This window comes from Quercus robur, chromosome 4, assembly GCF_932294415.1.
Source record: "Quercus robur chromosome 4, dhQueRobu3.1, whole genome shotgun sequence".
Lineage (NCBI taxonomy): Eukaryota > Viridiplantae > Streptophyta > Magnoliopsida > Fagales > Fagaceae > Quercus > Quercus robur.
Genome location: NC_065537.1, coordinates 63,715,294 through 63,739,481, shown reverse-complemented (window position 1 = coordinate 63,739,481; position 24,188 = coordinate 63,715,294). Strand labels below are relative to the sequence as shown.

At 32.5% G+C, this 24,188-nt stretch overlaps 2 protein-coding genes across 2 annotated transcripts; one reads left to right on the top strand and one right to left on the bottom strand.

The window, feature by feature from the left end:
* Window positions 1–207: 207 nt before the first annotated feature.
* LOC126722383 (TMV resistance protein N-like) lies at window positions 208–19,209 on the top strand. Its single transcript, XM_050425545.1, has 10 exons — window positions 208–978; window positions 2,993–4,085; window positions 4,201–4,473; window positions 4,580–4,753; window positions 11,618–12,526; window positions 12,598–13,134; window positions 16,159–16,280; window positions 16,395–16,828; window positions 17,569–17,623; window positions 18,919–19,209. Exons 1-9 carry the CDS (start codon window positions 467–469, stop codon window positions 17,586–17,588), a joined length of 4,074 nt encoding a protein of 1,357 aa, XP_050281502.1. The 5' UTR covers window positions 208–466; the 3' UTR covers window positions 17,589–17,623; window positions 18,919–19,209.
* Window positions 19,210–21,984: 2,775 nt separating this feature from the next.
* Window positions 21,985–23,313, bottom strand: LOC126722382 (protein ALP1-like). Its single transcript, XM_050425543.1, has 3 exons — window positions 22,819–23,313; window positions 22,508–22,733; window positions 21,985–22,427 (listed from the first exon to the last, which is right to left on the bottom strand). The coding sequence occupies exons 1-3, from the start codon at window positions 23,311–23,313 to the stop codon at window positions 21,985–21,987; spliced, it is 1,164 nt and encodes a 387-aa protein (XP_050281500.1).
* Between the last annotated feature and the right edge of the window lie 875 nt (window positions 23,314–24,188).

Genomic DNA, 24,188 nt, shown 5'->3' with positions numbered 1-24,188 from the left:
CCGCTCAAAAAAAGAAAAAGTTTATTTCATAAAATAAAAACCATATATATTAAAGTTTGAAATTGTGGCAGGTATTCAACTAAAACACGTTTCTCAGCAAAAAAAAAAAATGTCAAAGTAACCTGAAAACAAGTGGAATTTTTTGTTTAAAAAATATAAAATATCTCACTATCTCTTCCCCACAGATAAGAAAGACAAACAGCTTGGCTCTCTTCTCACTCTGTCTCTTTTCCCCACTCTTTTACCTCTGTCTCTTTTTGTTGTTGTTAAGAGTCTCACCTCTCACTCTCTCAGACTCTCGGTCTCTCTTACAAGAAGTAGATCAGAGCCCAATTGTCTCTTTGATTTCTCTTCTTGTTCTAAAAGATGTAGTTTACTTGCTACTTGCAAATCCTTATGAAGACATGACGTTGTCTGTCATATATAGAATCTAAACTCAAACAAGCTATGTGGTAAGTACTTACCAATGGCTTCCACCAGCATTCAAACTGTCCCATCCTCTTTTACCTCTGCTTTTTCTAAACCCCAACCGGAATATGACGTTTTCCTCAGTTTTAGAGGAGAAGACACCCGTTATAAGTTTACCGACCATCTATATCATGCTTTGGATGGTAAAAAGATTATTACCTTCAGGGATGATAAAGAACTTGAGATGGGAAAGCCCATTTCGCTGGAACTCTTGGAAGCAATCAAGAAATCGAGGATTGCGGTCATCATTTTCTCTGAAAATTATGCATCTTCCACATGGTGCTTGGAAGAACTTACAAAGATTGATGAATGCAGGGATAGAGGGATATTGACAGTGTTGCCCATTTTCTACCATGTGGAACCTACTGACGTGCGGCATCAGAAGAACACTTTTGCGGAGGCCTTTGCAAAACATGAAAAGCGTTTCGAGGAGAACCCAAAAAAGGTGCAGAAGTGGAGAGCTGCTTTAACAAATGTGGCCAATCTCTCCGGAAAGCGTTTAAAGGATGGGTAACGCTTTATTGATTTGCTTCTGATGAGATTTTTTTTTTTTTTTTTTTTTTTGGGCTTGTTTTGACTGCATTACTTAATTACTTTAAATGTAGATGTTAAAAGGTTAATATCTTTAATACCACAAAAGCATGACTTATATGTAGTTTTATAAACAGCACTACATTCATACTATTGCAAAATTAAGAAAAAGGTTGTCACTAATTTAAGTTTCAAGATTTAGTTTAGGTTGTCATCAAAAGTCTTGTACCTAAACAGTAGAACTACATTTAAAAATTTCCCCACTAACTTTGTTGTAACTATTGAATTATTGGAAAAAATAAAATAGAATTTTAAAGTTGTCACTAAAAATATGCGTGTACCTATGAGTCTTATAGTTCAACTAGTACCTCTTAATTTTTGTAATGAAAATGTCCCTGGTTCAAATCTCCTTATTCGTTGAAACTATTGAATTATATATTTTAAAAAGATGTATATGTTTAGCTGGCAAACTAGGGAGAAATATATATATATATATATATATAGAGAGAGAGAGAGAGAGAGAGAGAGAGAGAGAGTAGTTTTAGTGGATCAGTAAAAAGATATGCAATATGGTGTGTGTAGGAACAAAGAAACACACACACACTATATGAATAGTGTAGTGTAAACCAATAACTATCGGACATGTCCAATGACCAAAACTACTCATCAAAAAACATCAAACAACATTTTGAAGATTTGGAACTTTGCTCATTTGATTTTTTTTTCTTGAGGGTAGGTGTTTTTGGTGGGGGGGGGGGGGGGGTTATCATCTTGGTAGTTTTATTTGTATTTCAATCACATTGGATATTTTGATCATTTTGGAGGTTTAATTTCAAGGTCAATTTGGCCATTTTAGGTTCAATTTTCGATAAATTTGGATTTTGTAAGGATTTATTTATTTTTGGACATTTTAATCATTTTGGAGGTTCTGATGTTATTTTTGGTCATTTTATAGGTTAACAGGTGTTTTGGTTATTTTGGAAGTTTTGGAGGTATTTTGGTCATTTGAGAATTTTTAGCATTTTTGTCATTTCAAAATTTTTCAAAGGTATTTTGTAGGGTTTCAAGGTTATTTGGTTATTTTTATAGATTTGGGATATTTTTGGGAAACTTTCGTCATTCTCGAGGTTTTGAGAGTACTTCACTAATTTTAAGGTTTTAGGTGAGATTTAGGGGATTATGAAGGTATTTGGTCATTTTGAAAGAGAGGATTTCAAATCCAATTTATAGGTTATTAAAGCATTGAAACAATAGATTTAAGAATATAGAATTTAAAATCCTCTTATGTATAGAATATACATATGGAATCAAGACATTCTAAATCCATTGATTTAAAATCCAAATTTAAATTCAAATTCAAGTATCCTAAAAAAACCTTTTTAAATTCCTTCATTCACTTAAGAATAAATTGTGGCCCAACATGTGGTGCTAATTGCTACCTCATGTGTACTTTGGGCAGCCATTCAAGCCTGGTTTCAACAAATTTTATGGGCTTCTACTTAGGATCTTGAAATGAAGATGATTTTCGCTTCGGTCAATACTCAATAGTATGGATTGTATTCTTCTTCTTTTTGTTTTATTCTGTTTTTGTTTTGAAAAGAAATAGTCAACAGATTGTGTACTAAATGACATGGCATTTGAGAATTTCTAGTTGTTGAAATTTTGGTTTCAAATAGCCAAATCAGAATTTCAATTAAATTGCATTTTTTTTTTTCTGTTTTGGTTTAAAAAATAAAAGGAACATCTATGTTGAATAGTACAGTACTTGCTGCTTCAAGTTTACATGAAAAGCCATGTTTTCTTTTCTGAGAACTAATAATCTACTTGCATGCCCTAGGATTTCAACAAGCAAATTGAGCTCGACTGTGTAGTTTAGTTCAATTTTAGAGCTCTCTCTTTTATGAGATGAACAAGCAAAACATCAACGCCTACACGCTACATGTCCAATTAGTTTTTTTTGACAGAAAGATTTTTGTAATTTTTTTTTTTATAGGGAGCCTGAGGCAGAATTTATCCAAAGCATTGTTCAATGGATATATCTGAAATTGGAAGAGAAATGTTCAAATGACATTGAAGATGATCTTGTTGGAATAAGCTCTCGTGTTGAGGAAATGATTTCATATTTAGATCTGGAGTCAACTGATGTTCACTTTATTGGAATATGCGAGAAGAGTGGTATGGGCAAGACAACTCTTGCACGAGCTGTTTTTGATAAGATTCTTAACCAATTTGAAGCTTGCAGTTTTCTCGAAAATGTTAGAGAGGAATCTAAAGCTCATGGTTTAAAGACTTTACAAGAACAACTCCTTTGTGATATAGGAAAAAGGGGATTAAGGGTAAAGGATGAGCATAAGGGAATGCAAGTTATCAGCGATATACTGCATAACAAAAAGGTGCTTATTGTTGTTGATGATGTGAGCGAAAGAAGTCAATTAGAAAAATTAGTAGGGAAGTGTGATTTGTTTGGCAAAGGAAGTAGAATCATTGTAACTACCGAAGACAAAGATTTGTTGGCAAGTTATGAAATTAAAATTGTATATAGGGCTAGAGGACTAAATGAAGTTGAAGCTCTACAACTTTTTTGTCTGAATGCATTCCACAAACCTCATTGTGAGAATAATTTCCTGGAATATTGCAACAATTTTGTTGAGTATGCTCAGAGAATTCCTTTGGTTCTTAAAGTTTTGGGTTCCTATTTGTGTACTAGAACAGAAAAGGAATGGGAAAGTGCTGAGAATCAGCTAAGAGCAATACCCCATGAAAAAACTACTAAGAAACTTAGAATTGCTTTTGATGGATTGGAGGCAGGGGAGAAAAAACTATTCTTAGATATTGCATGTTTCTTCAAAGGGGAGGAGAAGAATCGCGTTGCTGATATACTAGAATCAGTTTACTTCCCGAACATTAATCTAAAAAATCTCATCAACAAATCTCTAATTTCTCTTGTAGGGGGGGAAAAATTGTGGATGCATAATTTATTACAACAAATGGGTTGGGAAATTGTTAGTGAGGAATCAGAAGAAGCTAGCGAACGTAGTAGATTGTGGCATTGTGATGACATCCTTGATGTATTAAAGAAAAATACTGTAAGTGGATTATTATTTAGACATAAATTTAGAGAAGTATATAATTCTACAATATATTCATGTAAGTTTTTGCTTTATCTAGTGGTATACTAATCTTACTATTCTTGTTTACCAGGGAACAAAACATATAGAAGGCATGTTACTAAGATTGCCTCCAGATGAAGAAGTAGAATTGAATGCTGAATCATTCTCAAAGATGAATAAACTAAGATTGCTCAAAATTTGTAAGGTGCGCCTTTCTTGCCTCAGTTATCTTTCTAATGAGTTACGTTTGTTGGAATGGCATGATTATCCTTTGGAATCATTGCCAAATAGTTTTCAGCCTGGCGAACTTGTTGTGCTCATTATGCATCGCAGTTGTCTTCAGCAACTTCCAAGTGAATTTAGTGTAAGATTTTCACTTTTGCTTTTTTTCTTTTCTTTATTTTTTATTTTTATAAAGTTTAATTTCTTAAATGCTTAATTTTTTATCCCTACTTATTTTTTCATCACAGAAGCTGGGAAAGCTAAAGCTCATTGACTTGAGTGACTCCCAAAACTTAACCCGAACTCCTGACTTCACTGGATTCTCAAATATTGAGAGGCTGAATTTCCAAGGTTGTATAGGATTGCATGAGTTGCACCCTTCTGTTGGAGGTCTTAAAAGACTTATCTATATATTACTAAAAGCTGAAACGTAGCATTTAATGTTGCTACGCTCACGTTGAGCCACGTCAACACCATGTCATTTCCACCATATTTTTTGTAATTGTTTAACAATTTAAAATCAGTTTTTTTCAATTTTAAAATACTAACAAATATAAAATAAATCTCGTCCTTATCTCCACCATAAAACCCACTTCTTATTAATTTAATTCCCACCACTATCTCCACCATAAATCCCACTTCTTATTAATTTAATTCCACCATCTATATATATATATATATATATATATAAAAGCTGAAGCAATCACATGTTATATATTTTCCTCTCTTTCTTTTCTTTATATTTTCTCTCTTTTTCAAAATATAATTAAATATTGATAAATTGGACAAAACTGTTGATGCACTTGGTAATATTCATTTGTGCCTCAACCATTCAGTTGGCTGGCTTCTTGTGCCACATCAGACTACCATCTCTCCCTCTCTCTTTTTGAGTCTAAGCGTTCCGTTTCCCACCTTGCCGTTATAAGTTACAACACATCTATATATTACTAAAAGCTGAAACGTAGCATTTAATTTTGCTACGCTCACGTTAAGCCACGTCAGCAGCCATGTCATTTCCACCATATTTTTTGTAATTGTTCAACAATTTAAAATTAGTTTTTTTTCAATTTTAAAATACTAACAAATATAAAATAAATCTCATCCTTATCTCCACCATAAAACCCACTTCTTATTAATTTAATTCCCACCACTATCTCCATTATAAATCCCACTTCTTATCTATATATATATATATATATATATATATATATATAACCGAAACCTTTGAAGCTCCCACTATTTTAATTTTCTTTTTATTTTAGGTTTTATATCTTATGGTCACTCCACAAGTATAAGTGCTTGTGGGGTGTGGGGGGCAAGGGCCAGAGTTCAAGTCTCCAAGAGGGAGCTTCACACACATATACACTTAGATTAGGTTAAAGTAGAATTCTATCTTGTATCAAAAAAAAAAAGTTTTATTTTTTTAAACAAAACTACTCTATATAAAACCCTACTACAAGACCATACGCAGTGAAACCTGTCTACAAGACCATACGCAAGAAACCTAAAAACAAAGCTCTCTCCGTCAAATTCAACGAGAAAGATCTCAGGTAACTATATAAAGTTACACACACTCTCTCTTTCTCTCTCTCACAGTAATAATCCGTGGAACCAAACCCTAAAATTATTATGATTAAATTGTTATTTTGATTTGGTATGAGAAAGGGACTACATGACTGGGTTTCACAAGAGGAAGAAGAAAAGGAGAAAGGAAGCTAATAAGCAGCAAGAGGAGGCTCAAAGGCGAAAGCGTATTGAGCTGCGCAAAAAGGTTTTTCTCATTTTGTATTTTTTTTTCTCTCTACTTGGTTAGATACTTATCATGTATTTTTGGAAGTGAGATATGTATGAATATTTAAGAATTTGCACAATGAGCCAATGTGTGTGTGTGGGTATGTGAATGAAAGTTTGGGATATTCAGAAGCAAAGTATATTCATAAAATGTGGAAATTCGATGAAAAGAAGAGGAAGAGTTGCCTGAGATGGTTTGTGCATGTTTAGAGGAGAGTGATTAATGCATTGGTATGAAAGATTTGAGTTAATTCAATTAAGGGAAGGATAAAAGGTAGAGGAAGACGAAAAATAATATTAATAGAAGTAGTAAAGAAGAACATGTCAGTTAAGGAAGTAACATAGGTTATGACTTTGGATATAATAGAATGACGGAAAAGGATATATGTGGCTGGCCATGACTATCTTTATACTTTACTTCTATAGTCAGTACCATCTGAGACTTGGCTTTAAGTTGCAAATGGTTTGTGTTTGCGTCTAAATTGTGGTTTGTTAAGGCATGGGGCTTCTTTGGGAAGTTTGTTTACTCACAGCCTTCTTTTATTCGACTTATAAGTTATAATCCTACGTTTAGAAAGAGAAAAACAAAACTCTAAACCGGAAAAGCTAAAAAAAATTTCAGCAATTTAATTTGAGATTTTTTGATTTGTAGGTGGTTGCAAACCATTATGGAGTGAGCCAAGCTTCTACCTTACTGCAAGGCTGAAGGTGATAAATTTTTTGACCCTTTTGTTTTTTTTAATACTTTTTTTAATCGATTTTCCCTACTCTCTTGCATTTTGGCGTTTATTGCATTGATTAGCAATGTTGATGATTTTTTTTAAGGGAATGCCTCAATGAAGATATATAGAGAGAGAGATTAAAGATTGGGGAGCTGTAGTTTTATTTTTCCCTTCACCACTAATTTGAAAAGGAAATAAAATCTTTTGAATATTTTTTTGGTTAGTTTATTTGTTTTTCATGATTTCAAATCCTGATGAGAATCACTTTTGCTATGGAATACTAGACATATTTAACCATTAATCTGTTATGAATATATTTTTATTTTAGCATTCATATACAATGATGCTAGGTGTAATCAAGAAACAATAATAATTTATAATAAAAAAACTAACACATAAAACAATTGTAAACTTTGATTTATAACTTTGTTTTATTTTTTTTTATTGTTGGTATGTAAAGAAAAGGTCGGCTAGAGTCATGAAATACATCTTTATAGATTTGAATTTGAATTTAAATTATGAAATATGTTATTAATAGCTCATCTTCAGCTTGAATTTAATGTCTCACCCTTTTTTTTTCATATATATGATCAATTTATATTTTTACTCGATTAATGCTCTTTTTTGCCATTCAATTGGTGCCTTTTCTTCTTTTTTACATTCATATATTTCAACATCTATTCTTTCCAAATTTGTGTGATGAGGGTTTGTTTTGTTTATTGGCTTACAAGTGTCGAAAGCAATTTTTTTAAAAATACTTCTACTATTTAAGCCAAATGACCAAAGCAATCTTTACTCAAAATTTGGTACATTTCTTTGTCTTTGCTTCCTAACAATGTCATTTTATTCATCTGAAGGTTGAGACTATACAACATTATTGGTGTTAGAGTTTCACTTTTGGTCTTAATATTTTATTTTTCCTCTTAAGTTGTAACTTTTATAAGTGAAAATTTACAACTTTTGTTCGACTCTTCCATGCAATTTATTTCAGCAATTGTGTAAATTGGCATTATGTTTCCTTTTCAATCCCATTGAGGTCTAGCATCTTTGTTTACTGACAATGTTAGAATTTAGATACATCTTGAATATCAAGAATGGTTAATGTAATTTATGAAAGATATTTGATTGAATGAGTATAGAATTAACTATATTTGTGTAATTAATTGTATTGGAGTGTACTTATATTAGTTATATATTTTCTAAATATTATCTCAAGCTTTTGGTTATCACGATATCTCATTGTATGTGATAGATTTTATTACTTTGTAAGTGATAGCTTTTATTGGTTTGGTATATAATTTATACCATGATCTTGATTTTTTTTTTTTTTTTTTTTTTCATATTGGGGAAGTTATCAATAGTTTTCCCATGCATCGCACGGGTTAGCGACTAGTTAATTTAATTCCACCATCTATATATATATATATATATATATATATAAAAGCTGAAGCAATCACATGTTATATGTTTTCCTCTCTTTCTTTTCTTTATATTTTCTCTCTTTTTCAAAATATAATTAAATATTGATAAATTGGACAAAACCGTTGATGCACTTGGTAATATTCATTTGTGCCTCAACCATTTAGTTGGCTGGCCTCTTGTGCCACATCAGACTACCATCTCTCCCTCTCTCTTTTTGAGCCTAAGCGTTCCATTTCCCACCTTGCCGTTATAAGTTACAACACAGATAGTGAACCGGTGTAACGTTTGTTTCTAGGATGTATATAGCTCCCCATTACCTTCATTCCACCATCAATGGCAATCTGCTCCACGCAACCGGGCTTCACTACTTCCTACCTTCCCAAAGCTCAAGGTATCTTTTATTTTCTTCTCTACTTCTTATTCATTAATTTCTTTTCTTTTCTCTCCTGCCCTTGAGTCATTTTCTAGAAAACTACCTACTTCTCTCTCTTTACATCTTCCTCTATCTTTTAAATTTTGCTTTTGTTAGATGCATGCCAATTGTTTGATAAAATAGCTGAATGAGTATATATTTAAAACTCAACAGATTTAGTTTGATTATATGCGGCAGTTTTATTTTAAGATGGGCTGGTAGATTTTTTCCTAATTCTTAAGCATCTTGCCAAAGTATATATTCCCTGCTGTCCCACCACCCAAATTGGATTATGCAACTAGACTTATCAATTAATCTTCGTTGATATTTCAAAACCAATGGTAGACTGGATATTTAGATGAACCCCATGAGGTGGCTTGGTGACAAATAGGCGTAGGTGCAACTGACAATACAATACAGTTTGATGAACAAGTAATTCACCATTACTAGATGCAAAAAAAATTAAGAGTTTGAATCAACTGTAGAATTTGAAATTTCTTTGTTGGGACTGTATGACTCTGGGTGTTGGTTGTTTTTTTTTTTTTTTTTTTTTTTTTTTTTTCACCATGTTGCAGTACCATTGGATTGATATTTAGATTTTGAGATAACATTAGATAAGATTGTAATATGTTCAGAAATTAGATATTTTCTATTGAAAAACATGACTGGTGCATAATATCACATAATTTTTATCTATGTTTTGTGGCCGCAATGCTTAATAAAAGGTATCTTGATTTTCATTGAATTATATCTAGCAGTTTTATGCTCCAATGCAAAAAATAAATTGTAAATTCAATGTGGGGTTTACCTCATTAAATTTTAAAGATGATTTTGTATTTTCTTTAAGATAAATATACCTTAGAGGGTATCAATATTTTAGTAATGATCTACATATCAAAGTTGCATTTTTTGTTAATCATCTGCAACATTGGCGGTTCACTTTAGGGTTAGCAATCCAAATTCATGAGTAGCCTTGGCCTCCCTTTTTGTGGACTAAATGGTTTTTGAGATTTCTTGAAAGGTATTTCAAATCTAGGTTTAGGACCATGAATGATGAGAATATATGGTGTTGGGAGGGAAAATGACGCAATGCACATTTGAAAGTTTGCCTTTTTTAATCCCTTTCAAAATTGAACTACTAACTTCATATGCATTTTTTATTCAAAGCAAGCTTGCATCATTGTAGTTTCCTCTCTTGGTGTATTAGACCCCAATGAGGCCTGAGGCTCCCAAAATGATTTGGCAGGTGAAGAAATGATGATTAACAGGATTCAAAAAATTCCCAAATGATTGATATTTTAAATTTTCAATAATGATTCTCTTTGTCTTATATGTGATTTATTTGAGTTTGGTCTTCTTCATTCTATGTCAACATGCATATTTTAAGGACAACACAAATTCTAGAAAGTGTCTTATGCATTGAGGTATCAATCTACTATATATTTTGAAATTACCTTTTCAATTCCCTAATCAACCCCACCCAGAGAAGTTCCAATCTTCAAAGAAATGTGTCACATTGGGTTGGTATATCTTTTGTCATCTTTGATACTTTTTTTTTAGATTTATGTTTCCAATTCTTAGTGCATTTTGCATCTCATCCTCATGAAAAATAAGTTTGTCTTAAATTTATTTATGTTTAGCACTTGCCTTTGGTGTTTGGGTGGTATTGCTATCTTTGTAGCTTGGAGTACTCTGTTACTTTTGAGTAAACAAGTAATTTTTTGGGGACTATTCTTTCTTCCCAAGTCAATTATATTACATATAAGATCCTTTATAAAAGTTCAAGTTCACCTGTTAAGTTTGCCACCTTGATTTAATGTATCATACATCAAACAAAGCTAGGAAATGTTTAGTTTATAGGTTTTCTTCTTTTCCTAATACTAACCAATCATATTGACAGTTTATGCTTGATGCGTTAGTGTACAATATTGTTGATTAAAATCATAATGGTTGTTGGGGTTGTACTACTCTTTGTATTTCTATGATTGGTAACGTAGAGGTAACAATCATATAGTTTATATCTATTATATACAATTTGTTCTACCAAAAAAAAAAGTTATAATTTAAGTTGGATTTCTTTGTTACAAAAACCAAATTGAAAGTGAGACATCGTAAATCCCACATCCTTAATGTGATGGTGTTGTCTTTTCATCCTAGATTGATCATGGAGACATTATCCAAATCATAATTATTTTTAGCCTAACCATATAATGGAGGTGTGGTTAAGTACTTTTGGGTTGTAAGCTATTAGAATCTTTTGATTAGTAGATATTATTGAATGTACCCAGAAAAGCATTGTATTAGAAACAAATGACAAGCTCACATTCTTTTTACATACTTCAAAGGGATAGAACTATAATTATTAGATGACAATGTTAGATGTAAATGTCTAAAATAGCTTTCAAATTCAAAACAAGAACCAAAACATGTAACTGACTAGACAAGAGATGGAAATTAGTAAGATACTAAGATTGTTTCTATTGGAGTGATCATTTCAAAAGTTGAAGTGAACATTAAAATAGAGGGCAGAAAATTGAAGATATTAAATTTCTTTTCTCTTTACAAGAACAAGTTTTTTTTTTTTTTTTAATTTTTTTTTTTACAGTTAAAAGTAAAACACGATTTTCTGGTAATGAATGTCAACCTTTGAATTTGCCATAATATTGTGTAGTCTGATTAGTTTCTTTTCCAAAATTTTGGTGCTCTCGTAATAAACAAAATGCTATTGTTATTTGAGAGAGGTAGAGTGTCTAATGTATGCTTATTGTGAAAGATTTTCTTTGTAACTATTAGTTAGGAATGAACAGTTTTTAGCTTTATCATTTGAGTTCTTAAAAGAGAAATAGTATTTTTTACTATAGTAAATAATTTTTTTTCCCGTGCATTGCGCGGGTCTGCGTCTAGTTCTATTAAATCTAAAAGATTGTAAATGTCTTAAGAACCTTCCATATGAGCTCAATTTGGAATCTCTTAAAACTTTAATTCTATCTGGCTGTTCAAGATTTGAGAAATTTCCCCGTATTGGGAGAAACATGAGAAGCTTGTTGGAGCTTTATTTGGATGGGACTGCCATTGAAGAACTACCACCAACAATCAGGCGTTTAACTGGCCTGACCTTATTGAATCTTCAAGACTGCAAAAACCTTAAGAGTTTTCCGAATGACATTCATAGTTTGACATCTCTTGAAATTCTCACTCTATCAGGATGCAAGTGTCAACCACCAAAAGCAGGGCATTTGCTTGGGCTCTCTCCTATTGGATCCTCAATTGGTGCCACCCTCACTTTTCTGCGACTAATTTCATTTCTTTTTCTATCTTTCCTAGCATGGCGATACACCTATCTCAGAATTCCTATATTTGCTACAACTGCTTTGTCAACATATTGTTTCCACAATGCCCGGCATCCTGAACCAGAGCCCATCAACCTATTGTTGTCTAATTTGTTCTCAAAATTAAGCACTTTGGTAACTCTAAGTCTAAGTGACTGCAATCTGTTGGCACTCCCTGATGACCCTAGCTGCTTGTTGTCAATAGAGTATTTGAATTTGAGCAAAAATAATTTTATATGCTTGCCCGATTACATTTCTCAACTTTCAAAGCTCAAAATTCTTTTCTTGGATCATTGTAGCAAGCTTAAATCATTGCCATATGTTCCATTAAGTACAAGGTTAGTTTCAGTACAAGGATGTACTGCGCTAGAAAATTATTCAAATCAAGTTGTTGTATGGACTTTGGGTGTAGCAGGATTCACTATTATTACTTGCCTTGGCTTGGCCGAGGATGAAGATGGCACAATTGCTGAGGTTTCTTTGCTAGACATACACCTATTATGGCAAAGATATGTGAAGGTATCTCTTTCTCTCTCACTTGTCACACACACGCATGAGCATCTTTTACAGTTGTTTTTAATATTTTACAGGATCAAATTCATCAAATGGAGGGCTTTTGCCATGTTTTACCTCAAATTGAAATTCCAGAGTGGTTCAAGCATCAGCGGTTTGGGTCATTTCGACCAATCCCACTCCCTTCAAATATGTTCAGTAATAAAAATTGGAAAGGAATTGCTCTGTGTGTCATTTTTGTAGTCCCAGCACATTCGAACGACGTTTGTCCTGGAGAGGATACAAAATATTTTCATGAGTTTTATTGTCGTTTGGAAAAAAATGGAGATCCTATAGCTTTCAAGGTTCCTAAGGCAACATGTGTTGGTTCATTTGGAGTTTGGCTATATATATCGCATGCGAGGTTTAGAAAACGTTTAGACGAACGGAGTTGCATTACCCCTTTCATTGGAACCAACAGCCCGGATATTGAGATTAATATGTGTGGTGCACGTATTCTATATAAGCAAGATATGGGAGAATTTCTACAAAACTTAGGCCAAAAATTTTTTGGGATTCCTAATGACCTCCGTGGAGAGCTCAAGTCACACTCACAGCTTTCAAGATTGTATCAGGTCTGTTCCTCTATCAGTCTATGTCACTAAATTCAAAATTGTTATCATATCTCTTCCTATATTTTTTTTTAGGGACTTTAATTAGGAGTAAATATAATATATATAAGGATACCACTTTATCCAAAGCATAAAATTATGAGTTTGAGTCCAATATATTATGTTATATTAATTCCTCAACTTATTCCATAAAAAAAAAATCCTCAATTTATTTATCTTGAGTAGTGTTATAGGCACTACAAATTTTACTATTTTGAGTCCCCAAATAGACATGTCACTAATTATAATAACAAGTGGCAAACCCACGTGATACGTGGGAATATACAACTATTTTATAACGTGGTATAATGTATGATTTATTCTCTAAAACGTACTAGAGATATTATTTTTAAAATTATTTTTCATCTCTCCATCTCTACAAATATATCATTCTATTATTTTTAGTTTTTTTTGGATAACTTAGGTGCATTAATTTGATTGATATTATTTTTTTTTTTATATATATATAAAAGATAGAAATACTATTATTTTTTCAAGTTATCTATATTATTCAAACTTTTGTATAGTTTGTTGTGGAGAGAGAGAGAGAGAGAATAATCACCTTTATTTTGGAAGAGAATGTGAGACAGATAACAAAATTATATAAAAGAAGATGAGCAGAAGAATATTCAAAATAAAATGTATAGTTGTAAATACCAAATTATCCAAGTCATGCTATGTATTAGAATAACATTGAATCATTTTGTAATTTCATAGGATAACATGTAACAAACAAAAAAAATAAAATAAAACAGATAAAAAATTAAAATATTACCAAATCATATCAACCTAAAGTAGATTAAACATAAAAATTCATTAATCTAAATTGGAGGTGTAATAAAGAATTAAAAATTCATCAAGAGAAAGAATATATATGTATATATATATATATATAAAGAGAGAGAGAGAGAGAGAGAGAGAGAGTATTCACATTTTTGTATGAGAAAATTATGGATTGAATGGAAGAGAAAATGACAAATTTTTATAGTAAAAAAAAAATGGGGGAGAAAAAGGGTCAAAATAAAAGGAAGATGAAGCGATGGAGAAACTATAAGCTTAAAGTATAGAGGAGTGAGGTGATAAAAAGGTAAAAATAAGTAAATGTTTTTTTTTTTTTTTTTTTGAGAAGGAAAAGTAAGTAAATGTTAGAGAATGTGTAATTGTAAGGTGAGAAATTAATAAGGAGATAAATAATTAAAAATGAAAGAGAAAATATTGAAAATAAGTTGATAATTTGGTGCTGATGTGGCTCAATAGGAGTGTAGCAATATTAAACGCTATGCTTCAACTTTTAGATATATATATATATATATATATATATAGATTCAAATATTATTTATGATTGATTGAAACATATTAATCATATTTATTATCATATCAATTTGCTAGCTTTGTGCGATAAATTTTAGCATTTCCTTATTTTTCTTTGCACAAGACTTCCACTCACACGTGTAGGTATAGTAAATCTTAGCATTTCCTTATTTTTCTTTGCATGAGACTTCCACTCACACATGTAAGCCTACGCCAACTAGCAATTATGAAAAAATTTTATCTTTAAACTTAGTTTTTTTGTATGTCTTTTTTTTCTTTCACCTGTTGAACATTTGAAGGCTATATATTTTTAATTTTCTAAATGTTGACTTTTAGGTTTTCTATTTTTTATTTTCTAGTTATTTATTTTTCATGTTGAATTAATTTGGCTTAAACTAAGGGCAAGATTCGACCCACTTGACCAAAATCATTGCTGCCAGTCAAGCCGAAACTCTGAAATAAATAAATAAATAAAAAGAAAAAGAAGAATTCCTTTGTCATGTTTTATACCCATAAGAAAATCTAGCTTTCAAAACCCAAAAAAACAAAAAACAAAAAACCCACAAATCTCTCCGCACCACTATGACCCACCCCTCATTGGCTACAGATCCCCCCAACTATGGTTTTCAAACCCAAACCAAACTAGTTGGTCTGATCGGGTTAACTGAGAATTGACGAGGCTATTTTTATATGCGAGAGAACCAGATATTTAAATAATCTAAAAAGAACATCCTGAACAAGTGGTGGAATAAAAAACCTGTCAAAACTGTCTGCTGGTTCAATTTGGTCAAGGCTTTTTTGAAAAATAATTATGGTTCGATTGGGTCAAGGTTTTTTTTTGGGGTCAAGGGTTTTTTAATAATTGAGAAATGGGGTCGTGAATTGTGAACCTGAGACCCCTTAATCAAGAACCATGTTTGGTATAGTAACCAACAGACCGGTCAGAGTTGTTGGGTTTTATAATGAAAAAAATAAAATAAAATAAAAAAGCATTATTATATTTATTTTAATTTTGCATGATTTTTAGTTTTTTTTTTTAATGGAGATTAATAGTGTTTTGATTTATTATATCACCTCTCCCTCAATATATTAAATATTAATAAATTTATTTTATTTGTAAAATCTACTTGTAATTTAAGCATTAAGGATTTATTTTTAAAGTGAATTTAAAAAAATTAAATCAAAGTAAAGGATTATAATAAAATTATTTAAAAAAAAATTTAAATGAAGAATTACTATAAAAAATTTATGCTTGCTTATGTTTTATTATTAACTATTAACGATATATTATCAAGAAAATTTTATTTGAAATTTTTTAAAGATATTTTAGTCATTTTTACTAAATATATCCATATGTAATACATTTATTTTAATTTTAGTTGATTACTGAATTAATTGTGGCCTTTGATTTTAATTTAATACATTTAAAAATTTTATACAAATTTAATACATTTCTATCGTTTAATTATTTCTGAATGACCCTTAAAAGTTGATGTGTCCTACATTATAAAATTAATATATATATATATATATATATTAATTTACCTCGTTACAAACAATAAATTTCTGCATTGAACTTGGATTTAGACTAGAATACGAGAAGCAACATTTATGAGAGCCTCATTTACTGACAAACTAAATGTTTCTTGATACAAATTGACTCATAAATTCTAACAGAGCTTTTCCTTGGACAAATCGAGTGGTAAGAAATGTCACCTTCTTGCTGCAAGGGAACTGTCCATTGAATGGGGTTTCATTCCTGAGTATTGGAGATGGATTTCTCTACCTGAAGAATCCAGGTTTGTCCCTATTATATATTAGTACTCCTTTATTTATTTATTATTTTTAAATTTAGACTTCTTTTTTTTTTTTTTCATCTAGTTCTTAGCTGTGTACATGTAAAAATCAAACAGGTTCCCAGAGGTAGCGGAACTTAATCGTGTGTATTGGTTTGACATCTGCGGTAAGGTGAGTATTTCCATTCTGTCTCCCAAAACACGCTATGCCGCTTACCTTGTGTACAAGTTGAGGAGCGGAGCCCATGGATTTGATGGCCCTCCTTTCAAGGCTTCAGTGGGAACTGCTGGAGGTGAAGTTTATGAACAAACTGTTCTATTGGGCCTGTTTGTCATGGAGCCAAACCAGCAAGACCAGATTATACCGCCACCGCAGCAGCACACTTCACGTCCCAAGCAAAGAGAAGATGGATGGTTAGAGATTGAGTTGGGTCAATTTTTCAATGCGGGAGGAGAAGATGACGAACTGCAGATTAAACTTAGGGAGATAGAAGCTCTTAACGAGAAGACTGGCCTCGTTGTTGAAGGGATCGAGATCAGGCCAACAAAGGCTTAGTAAAATTTGTGCTTTTATTAGCACCAAGTGACATTGATGATACCCTAAATTGCAATTCTATCAAACTTGATATTGGTCCCAAGCCAATCGGATGAGTATAAAATTTATAGTGGAATTACTATCTAGACCTCAAATCTGTTGGGGCAGATTTTAGGGTACTAGCCTGTATGATTTTTATTAAATTGTAGCTTTAGAATCTGGCCTTCAGAATTTTATGGCATGTGTTAGACATATAGGGTAATATCCTTGTAAATTGGCATTACATGTTGATGTGTTTTGGTGACTCAATCGAAGTTTGGAAGTAAGTTGCACATTGTTGGATAAAGCAGTAAGAATGAATTGTACTACCTAGCTTTGGGGATTTATTTCTCAAGTTAGGGTGAACGGATTGAGTTGTAAATTTGTGGGAGCTCTTTTTAGCATGTATAGAGTATGGATGAAGGTTCATGCACCTTAGTTCTACTGTTTAGCACACAAAGGAAAAATTATAAGCCCTGCAACTATAGTTTTTTATGATTAGTGCTCAGTTTTGTGTGTTTTGATGTTTTAAACTGGTAATTGCATGTTTGAGTGTTTGGTTGCATTTGGGATGGTTGTAGGAACTCACAGGGGCTAGTTAGGGTGAAGAATTAATAGGTAAAGGAACTTGAGGGTGTAAGTAACGAAATTATGGATTAGAACACTCCATGAGTTGAATAGTGTGCTTAATAATGAAAGTGGCTGTTTTTTATTTAGGGGCAGGACAAGACCAGTAGGGGACTCCACTACAAGCAAAAGCATTTACGTTGAGGTAAGGGATTGTGATATGAGGGTCTAGCAGCCCATATTTTTGTAAACATGTGTTTTAAAACAAAGCTTTTTGATAAACATGATTATGCTTATTTTTCATTGAAATTAAGCGTGTTTTTTTGTCAAACTATACATATCTTTTATAGTGAGATAGTGAGTAAATCATGTGGATATGCAAGATGTTTATAACCTCTATTTGAGACTAAAGATCAAGGAAATTATTGTTATGGAAACAATTTTTTTTTAGAAAAGAATGTTTTTAGAAAGAAAATGAATTTCAAACGAAATGATATACTATTGTGGATCAAGTCAGTGAAACATTGTACTTGGCATAGGCCGAGGAGTACCTGACCCAGTCAGATGAACTGTACCCTGATGTTTGTACCTGGGGGACACATAACCAGATAATGGCTAGCCTTCATGGCCAGCTAGTTAAGTTTATGAAAATGATTTAAATGATTACAATCCTATATATCTTTAATATGTTTGACACTATGATAGTTTTAGCTTTAGATTCATGAGTTTCACAATTTATGTGCGGTTATGATCTGCATAGGCATTTTCATTATGGAAGTTATGATTCTCATGAATGGTGTATGGAACCCCGGTTATATGTTGAATTGATGATGCTTTCCAAGCTAATGATCACAAGTCATGTTTTACAGGAAATGTTTTCAAAAGATGTTACCTAATGTTATAAGCATGTGATGTTAGGATTGAATTCAATGGTTTTGTTGCATAGCTGGATTCGAGGTCAGCTAGGCCTCCAAGAATTGAGGAAAGGAAAACAGAGAGAGAGAAAAGGAAAAGATTGAACTGAGAATACGCTTGCTTGATTGATTACTCTACAATAGATTGGTCCCTTATACCTCACCTTACAGCTGTCAATGATCCACCATTCTCAAACCCTAACTGTCTTGCACTGTCACTAACTAACCTCTATAGCCATGCCTCAATTGACACCATACCCTACAATTCTGATATACAAGTCTCATATAGGCACTTAGGCACTTATACTACTAATACACTATCAGGCACTTAGGCACTTATACTACTAATACACTATCACAGCACTTAGTCACTTATACTACTAATGCAACCATACCGCATACCAACATACAGAATTATACAACATACAAAACTATGCCTAACATGTGATCTATGTTGATGTTTCCAGAATGAGATTGATACATGCTTTATGTTTTCGAGAATGTTATATGTGTTTATGCATACTCTTGAAACTGTTTATAAGGAAGTCGTAATTGCATGTTAACAATACTTTTTTCTATTAAGCAGGTTAGATTATGTTAATGTCACACCTCCCTTACTGAGCAAGTGGTATGCTCACCCTTAACATTTTCAGTGAGCAGGTATTTTCCTTTTGCAGCTCAAAGTCTCAGCAGTGGAGGAGTTTATGTAGGAGTCATGATGGAAATGTTATTGTATTTTAAGACACTGACTACCTAGATAGTTATGATGTATGGTAGTGGGAGATGGAACAATTTAACGATGGCTATGTAAAAATAAATTCTGTTGTGCTATGTATATTGAGGTTACCTAATCATTATGTTATTACATTTGATGGTACCCTAGATGCTCTGATTCGTCACTTCCTGTAGATGGGCAAATCGTTCATATCTTATAGATGATAAATAGAATCACTTGATAAGCATGAGTAAAAGACTAGTAAGAGGAAAGAGCTCTACCTCTATCGTCGGATTCGTTTAATTACTCTTTTTGTTTCGATGTAAAATATTTGCAAAGGCAAAATATTTTACATGTAAAATATTTTCATTTTACAGTGTTTGGCAGTGTATATGAAAATGTTGTGTAAAATATTTTCCAGTGTTTGGCACAACGTAAAATGGAAAAAAAAAAAGGGTAAAATGAAAGCTCAGAATCAGCAATCAATATTCAAATACTAACCCAATCATTCCATCCGTATAGGCAAAGAAAGACACAAATTGCTTAAAGTCATATGTGGCATCTACAAGAAAAAGAAAAAAAAAATGATTCTGAGCACATCATCAGTATGGGCAAAGAAAGAGAACAGTAGTCATTAAGGTGAAATATTCACGGTTTAAAAATGTTCTATGTATATATTAACACTATGCAGAATAGTTTTAGCTAAAGAGTATGACTGGGGAAGCCATCATAATAATGCTTGTATGTATCATTGTTACTCACATTATAAGGAAGCCATCACTCATTCGATTCTGCCAAAGATGGCTCCTATTGTTTATCCGGGATGCTACTTTCTTGCCAGCTTTAGGAACTGAACCCAGCAATAAAATTATTAACGACAAGAAAAGAAAAAAGAAAAATCAATGCAGATTTAGTTGAGCATAAATGCATAAAATGATTACAGCTGGCCCATTTATGAACAATTTTCTAAAATTTAACATTGTAAAGCTGGCCTTAAGTCAAACTACTTCAATCATTCCATTCCACTTTCGACCTTCACCTCCTATACCATAACAGTATTCAATACTAACTCTACAGTCTATAGACCATGAACCAGCAGAATTCAACTCAATATAATTGTTGCTTGGCAAAGGCATTCCAGTCCAGGTACAAGCCCCTCCATAAAGGTTCCCTCCTACTACTTTTATAGAAGGTAAGTGCCAAATCACCACAACCACAATCTGTGAAAATTTTCTGCAACCAACTCAATGGCCTACAAAAATTAATAAAGCAGTAGTAAAGAAGAGAGGGAGAGAATCTGTTAGTATTTTCATTTAACAATCACCCCATTGTTAAATAAAAGCTCAGAATCAACAGTCAATATTTCAACTTGATAGTTCAGGTAATCCAAGGAGAGTATCTTGTCCTTAATGGCCTATTTCAAAATGAAAGAACCTGCAGAATATTTCCCAAACAATACAGCAGAACTTGCAAAATATATCTGGAAAAAATATAACATTATCAAAATACTAATGAATCCAAAAAATAACATTATTCCATAATAACTCCAAAACATGTCAATCAGTGTTCCATAATTATTAATAACCTAAAGAATACGATGGTACCACTAACATGTTTCACACAACGTATCTAGCAACTTCAAGTTAGAAGGTTTTGTTGAAAAATTTCTCCAACCAAAGCTTTCTCATCCTATCATTTTTAGCCATAAAGGCCCTTCCTGCCTTTTCATCATTAACCAAATGATCAAAAGCTTCATCAAGCATGTCTTCTTCAAAGCCTTCAACATTCATCACTACTTTATGAAGCTCATTTGTATTAACTGGGCCATGACTCAGAGCTGTAACAGCTACTGCAATCTCTTTGAGTTGTTCAGTCATCTCACTAAAAGGACTATCTTCATTCATAGCTGCATAAGTTCTCTTTCTATGGCTCCTTCCCTTAGATGAAGTTCCATTGGAAGCTTCATGGGCATCTTTTGGCAATGTATCAGTGTCACCTTCAAATTATGGATTTTGGATGTCATTTTGTGGGGTCTCATTTTCAACCAATGGAGAATGTTCACTCCATTGCTTTGAAAAGCCACCAGTTGCCATGTCCTTACCAACAACAATAGCCATCTCATCATACTGTTCAATTTTTTTATTTAAATAAGGCGCATGAGCGGGATGAGCCTGTTCAAAGAAATATGACAATGTCAATAAATTGGATGATTTAATATAATAAATGTATAAAATGAAGCTCATTTATATAAATTTCATACTAGCACTTCAGCATCATAAGTTTGCTTGTCACATGTGATCATTTTCAAATTATCATCCCAACCAAATCCACTTTTTTTTCGAATATCCTGAATGAGTTTCCACTCTTTTCTAACAGTACGAAGACGGTTATGCACATGTGATGCATGACACTCTACATTAAACTTCACACCAATTTCTTTTGCCACTTTGTCAAGGGATTGAGGCTTATATTTGTTTGAGGGCTTGTTGCCTTGTTCAGCCTCAACAACCAACATTTTAAACAGCATATCACACATTGGTTGTGTCCACCTAAGTTGAGATCCTGGTTCTTTCCCCTTATTCTTGGACATTGCTATAGTCAAAAGGACAATCTAATGAATCACAATCATTATGATAATAACAATATAAAACATTATTACAAAAATAAAAACAGAAACTATGGAACAAAAAATTCATCATCAAAAAACAATGCAATGCCATGTTGACTTGAACTTGAGGAACCAAATAACAATTTTAACTGTTTCCCCACAAAAATATTCAATTATTACATTTTAAAAAGTATACAAGATATCCACTTATGCTCTGTTAGCAACCAAATACAAAGCCAAATAAAGTTGACAGCACCTAATCATAGAAAGCTGTAATACATCATCAACAAATAACTCCAAACAGTTTGGACTGAACAAATTTATGCATGTCACCTAATTATGTAGTCAGCCCACATTGCTTGACATATCTCATCCCTCTTATTATTCCATTCTCTACTTTCCACTATAGCTTCGCGTCGGCTAGGTTGGACTCGATCACTAGACTCTGTCTCAAATGTTCCATCTTGCATAATTGGGTCATTAGGATCAACCCCCATGATGTGATTGTGAATAACACCACATGCTAAAACTACATTCACTTGTGTATTAAAAGACCAAAATGGTTCTGCATCCAAGACATGAAAACGTTTTTTTATAACTCCAAACCCTCGCTCAATGGTAGTTCGCAACGAAGAATGACGAAGGTTGAATAATTCTTTTGCATTTTCAGGTGGATGATCACGAAACTCTTTCAAATGATATCGAATACTTCGATAAGGAGACAAGATTCCAGGTCTATTTCCATAACCGGCATCACCAAGATAATATTTACCTTCAAATTATGAATCAATTTTTTTTAAAAAAAAATTCCAACATAAAACCAAACATAAAGGCTAGTTATCTATATAATACCTTCTGGAATTTTAAGTCCCCTTGGTCTACTAAGTGCATCATTTAAAATACGAGAATCATGAGCACTGCCTTCCCAACCAGCTAACATATAGGTGAATCTTAAGTCAAACGAAACTGAAGCTAACACATTTTGTGTTGTCCCCCCCTTTCGACCACGAAACCTTCCTTGGATTTCAATTGGAACAAATGCACGGACATGAGTTCCATCAATTGCTCCCACACAATCCTAATGATGACTAATATTAAGTAATGTTCATTTCAAAAATCACCTAACAAATAAAAAAACAACAAACAAAATTTGAAAAGTTTACCTTAAAGTAAGGATAAAACCTTCTACTATTCCTTATCACTGGGGGTGTAGAGTTGTTAGATAATCTAACAACATGCCTATATAACTGCAAAACTGCTTTAAGGACAATTTTAAAATATCGATAAGCTGTCTCAATCGATCTATGGAACCTGGTAGCAACGACTCGAAACCTAACATTATGGCCAATAATATGCAAAAACATCAACACTTGCTCTGTAACAGACATGTAGATAGTCTCACGTACCAAATTTCTCTCAACAAGAATTCTACATAATTCATAGAAAGCTACAAGTCTCATTCTTATCATAAAACTGCAACGTGCGTCACCTCGATGAAGAATATCACTTATAAAACCTTCTCTTTCATAATCCCGGTTCACACGAGGTTGCCTAATTATAAATCTCCTAGACCTAATATCTTCTAATATTATAGCTCCCACAACGAGGATAGATGCAACTGTGGCAAGAACTGCTACTTGAATTTTTTGGTTATCCATCTACATAACAAAACCAAGATAATGGGCTCTTTTAACTTTTCTTTAGCCACACAAAACTAAAACAAAATAGAAAAAGCCAACCACACAACCAAAATGCAGAGGAAACAACCAAATAAGTGATCAAAGGTGAGTGGTTTTAGATTTTGTGATGGCCTTGTATCCTTTAAAATATCACAACCACATTACCCTTAACCAATGAATCCTTCACATTACATATATTTACTAAGAAATGAACATAAAACCACAGTTGAGAAAAGTAAGCTAGCCCATTTAAGAACAAATCAATTATAACCTACTCTTGTGGCCAATCATATACAAAACATAGCAAAACCCAAAATCTCAGAATTGTTACAAAAGCCACTAGATTTATATTTTATCGCAAACCCAAAATCAAGCAATCATCCAGTTTAACAACCATGCCCAGAACAATGCAAAACCAATTATATAACACACATCCAGTTGCTAACAAAACGTACAAAATCAAAGAATAAATGGAAGCAAATGTTTCTATTATAAATGCTTCAAAAAAAAAAAAAAAAAAAAAAAAAAAAAACCCATATATTTGCCTAAATCAGTTGTACTCTAACCCCACTGATCACCAATCCATTTTTAGATTGAAAATTTCAAACAGGCATGCACATAGTATTAACTAAAAATCAATAGCCCCAACCTCCCCTGCCAGTGGGCTCTGCTCACTCCCTGTTCCAACATCCTTACTCTTGCAGATTATCAAAAAAACTAAAAATCAACAGAACATTGCAAATTATCAAAAATAAAAAACCCAGAAACACGAAAACATTGCAAATTTTAAGTAATACATTGCAGATTATAAAAAAAAATAAATAATAAATAAAAAATCAAAAAAGTTACATAAT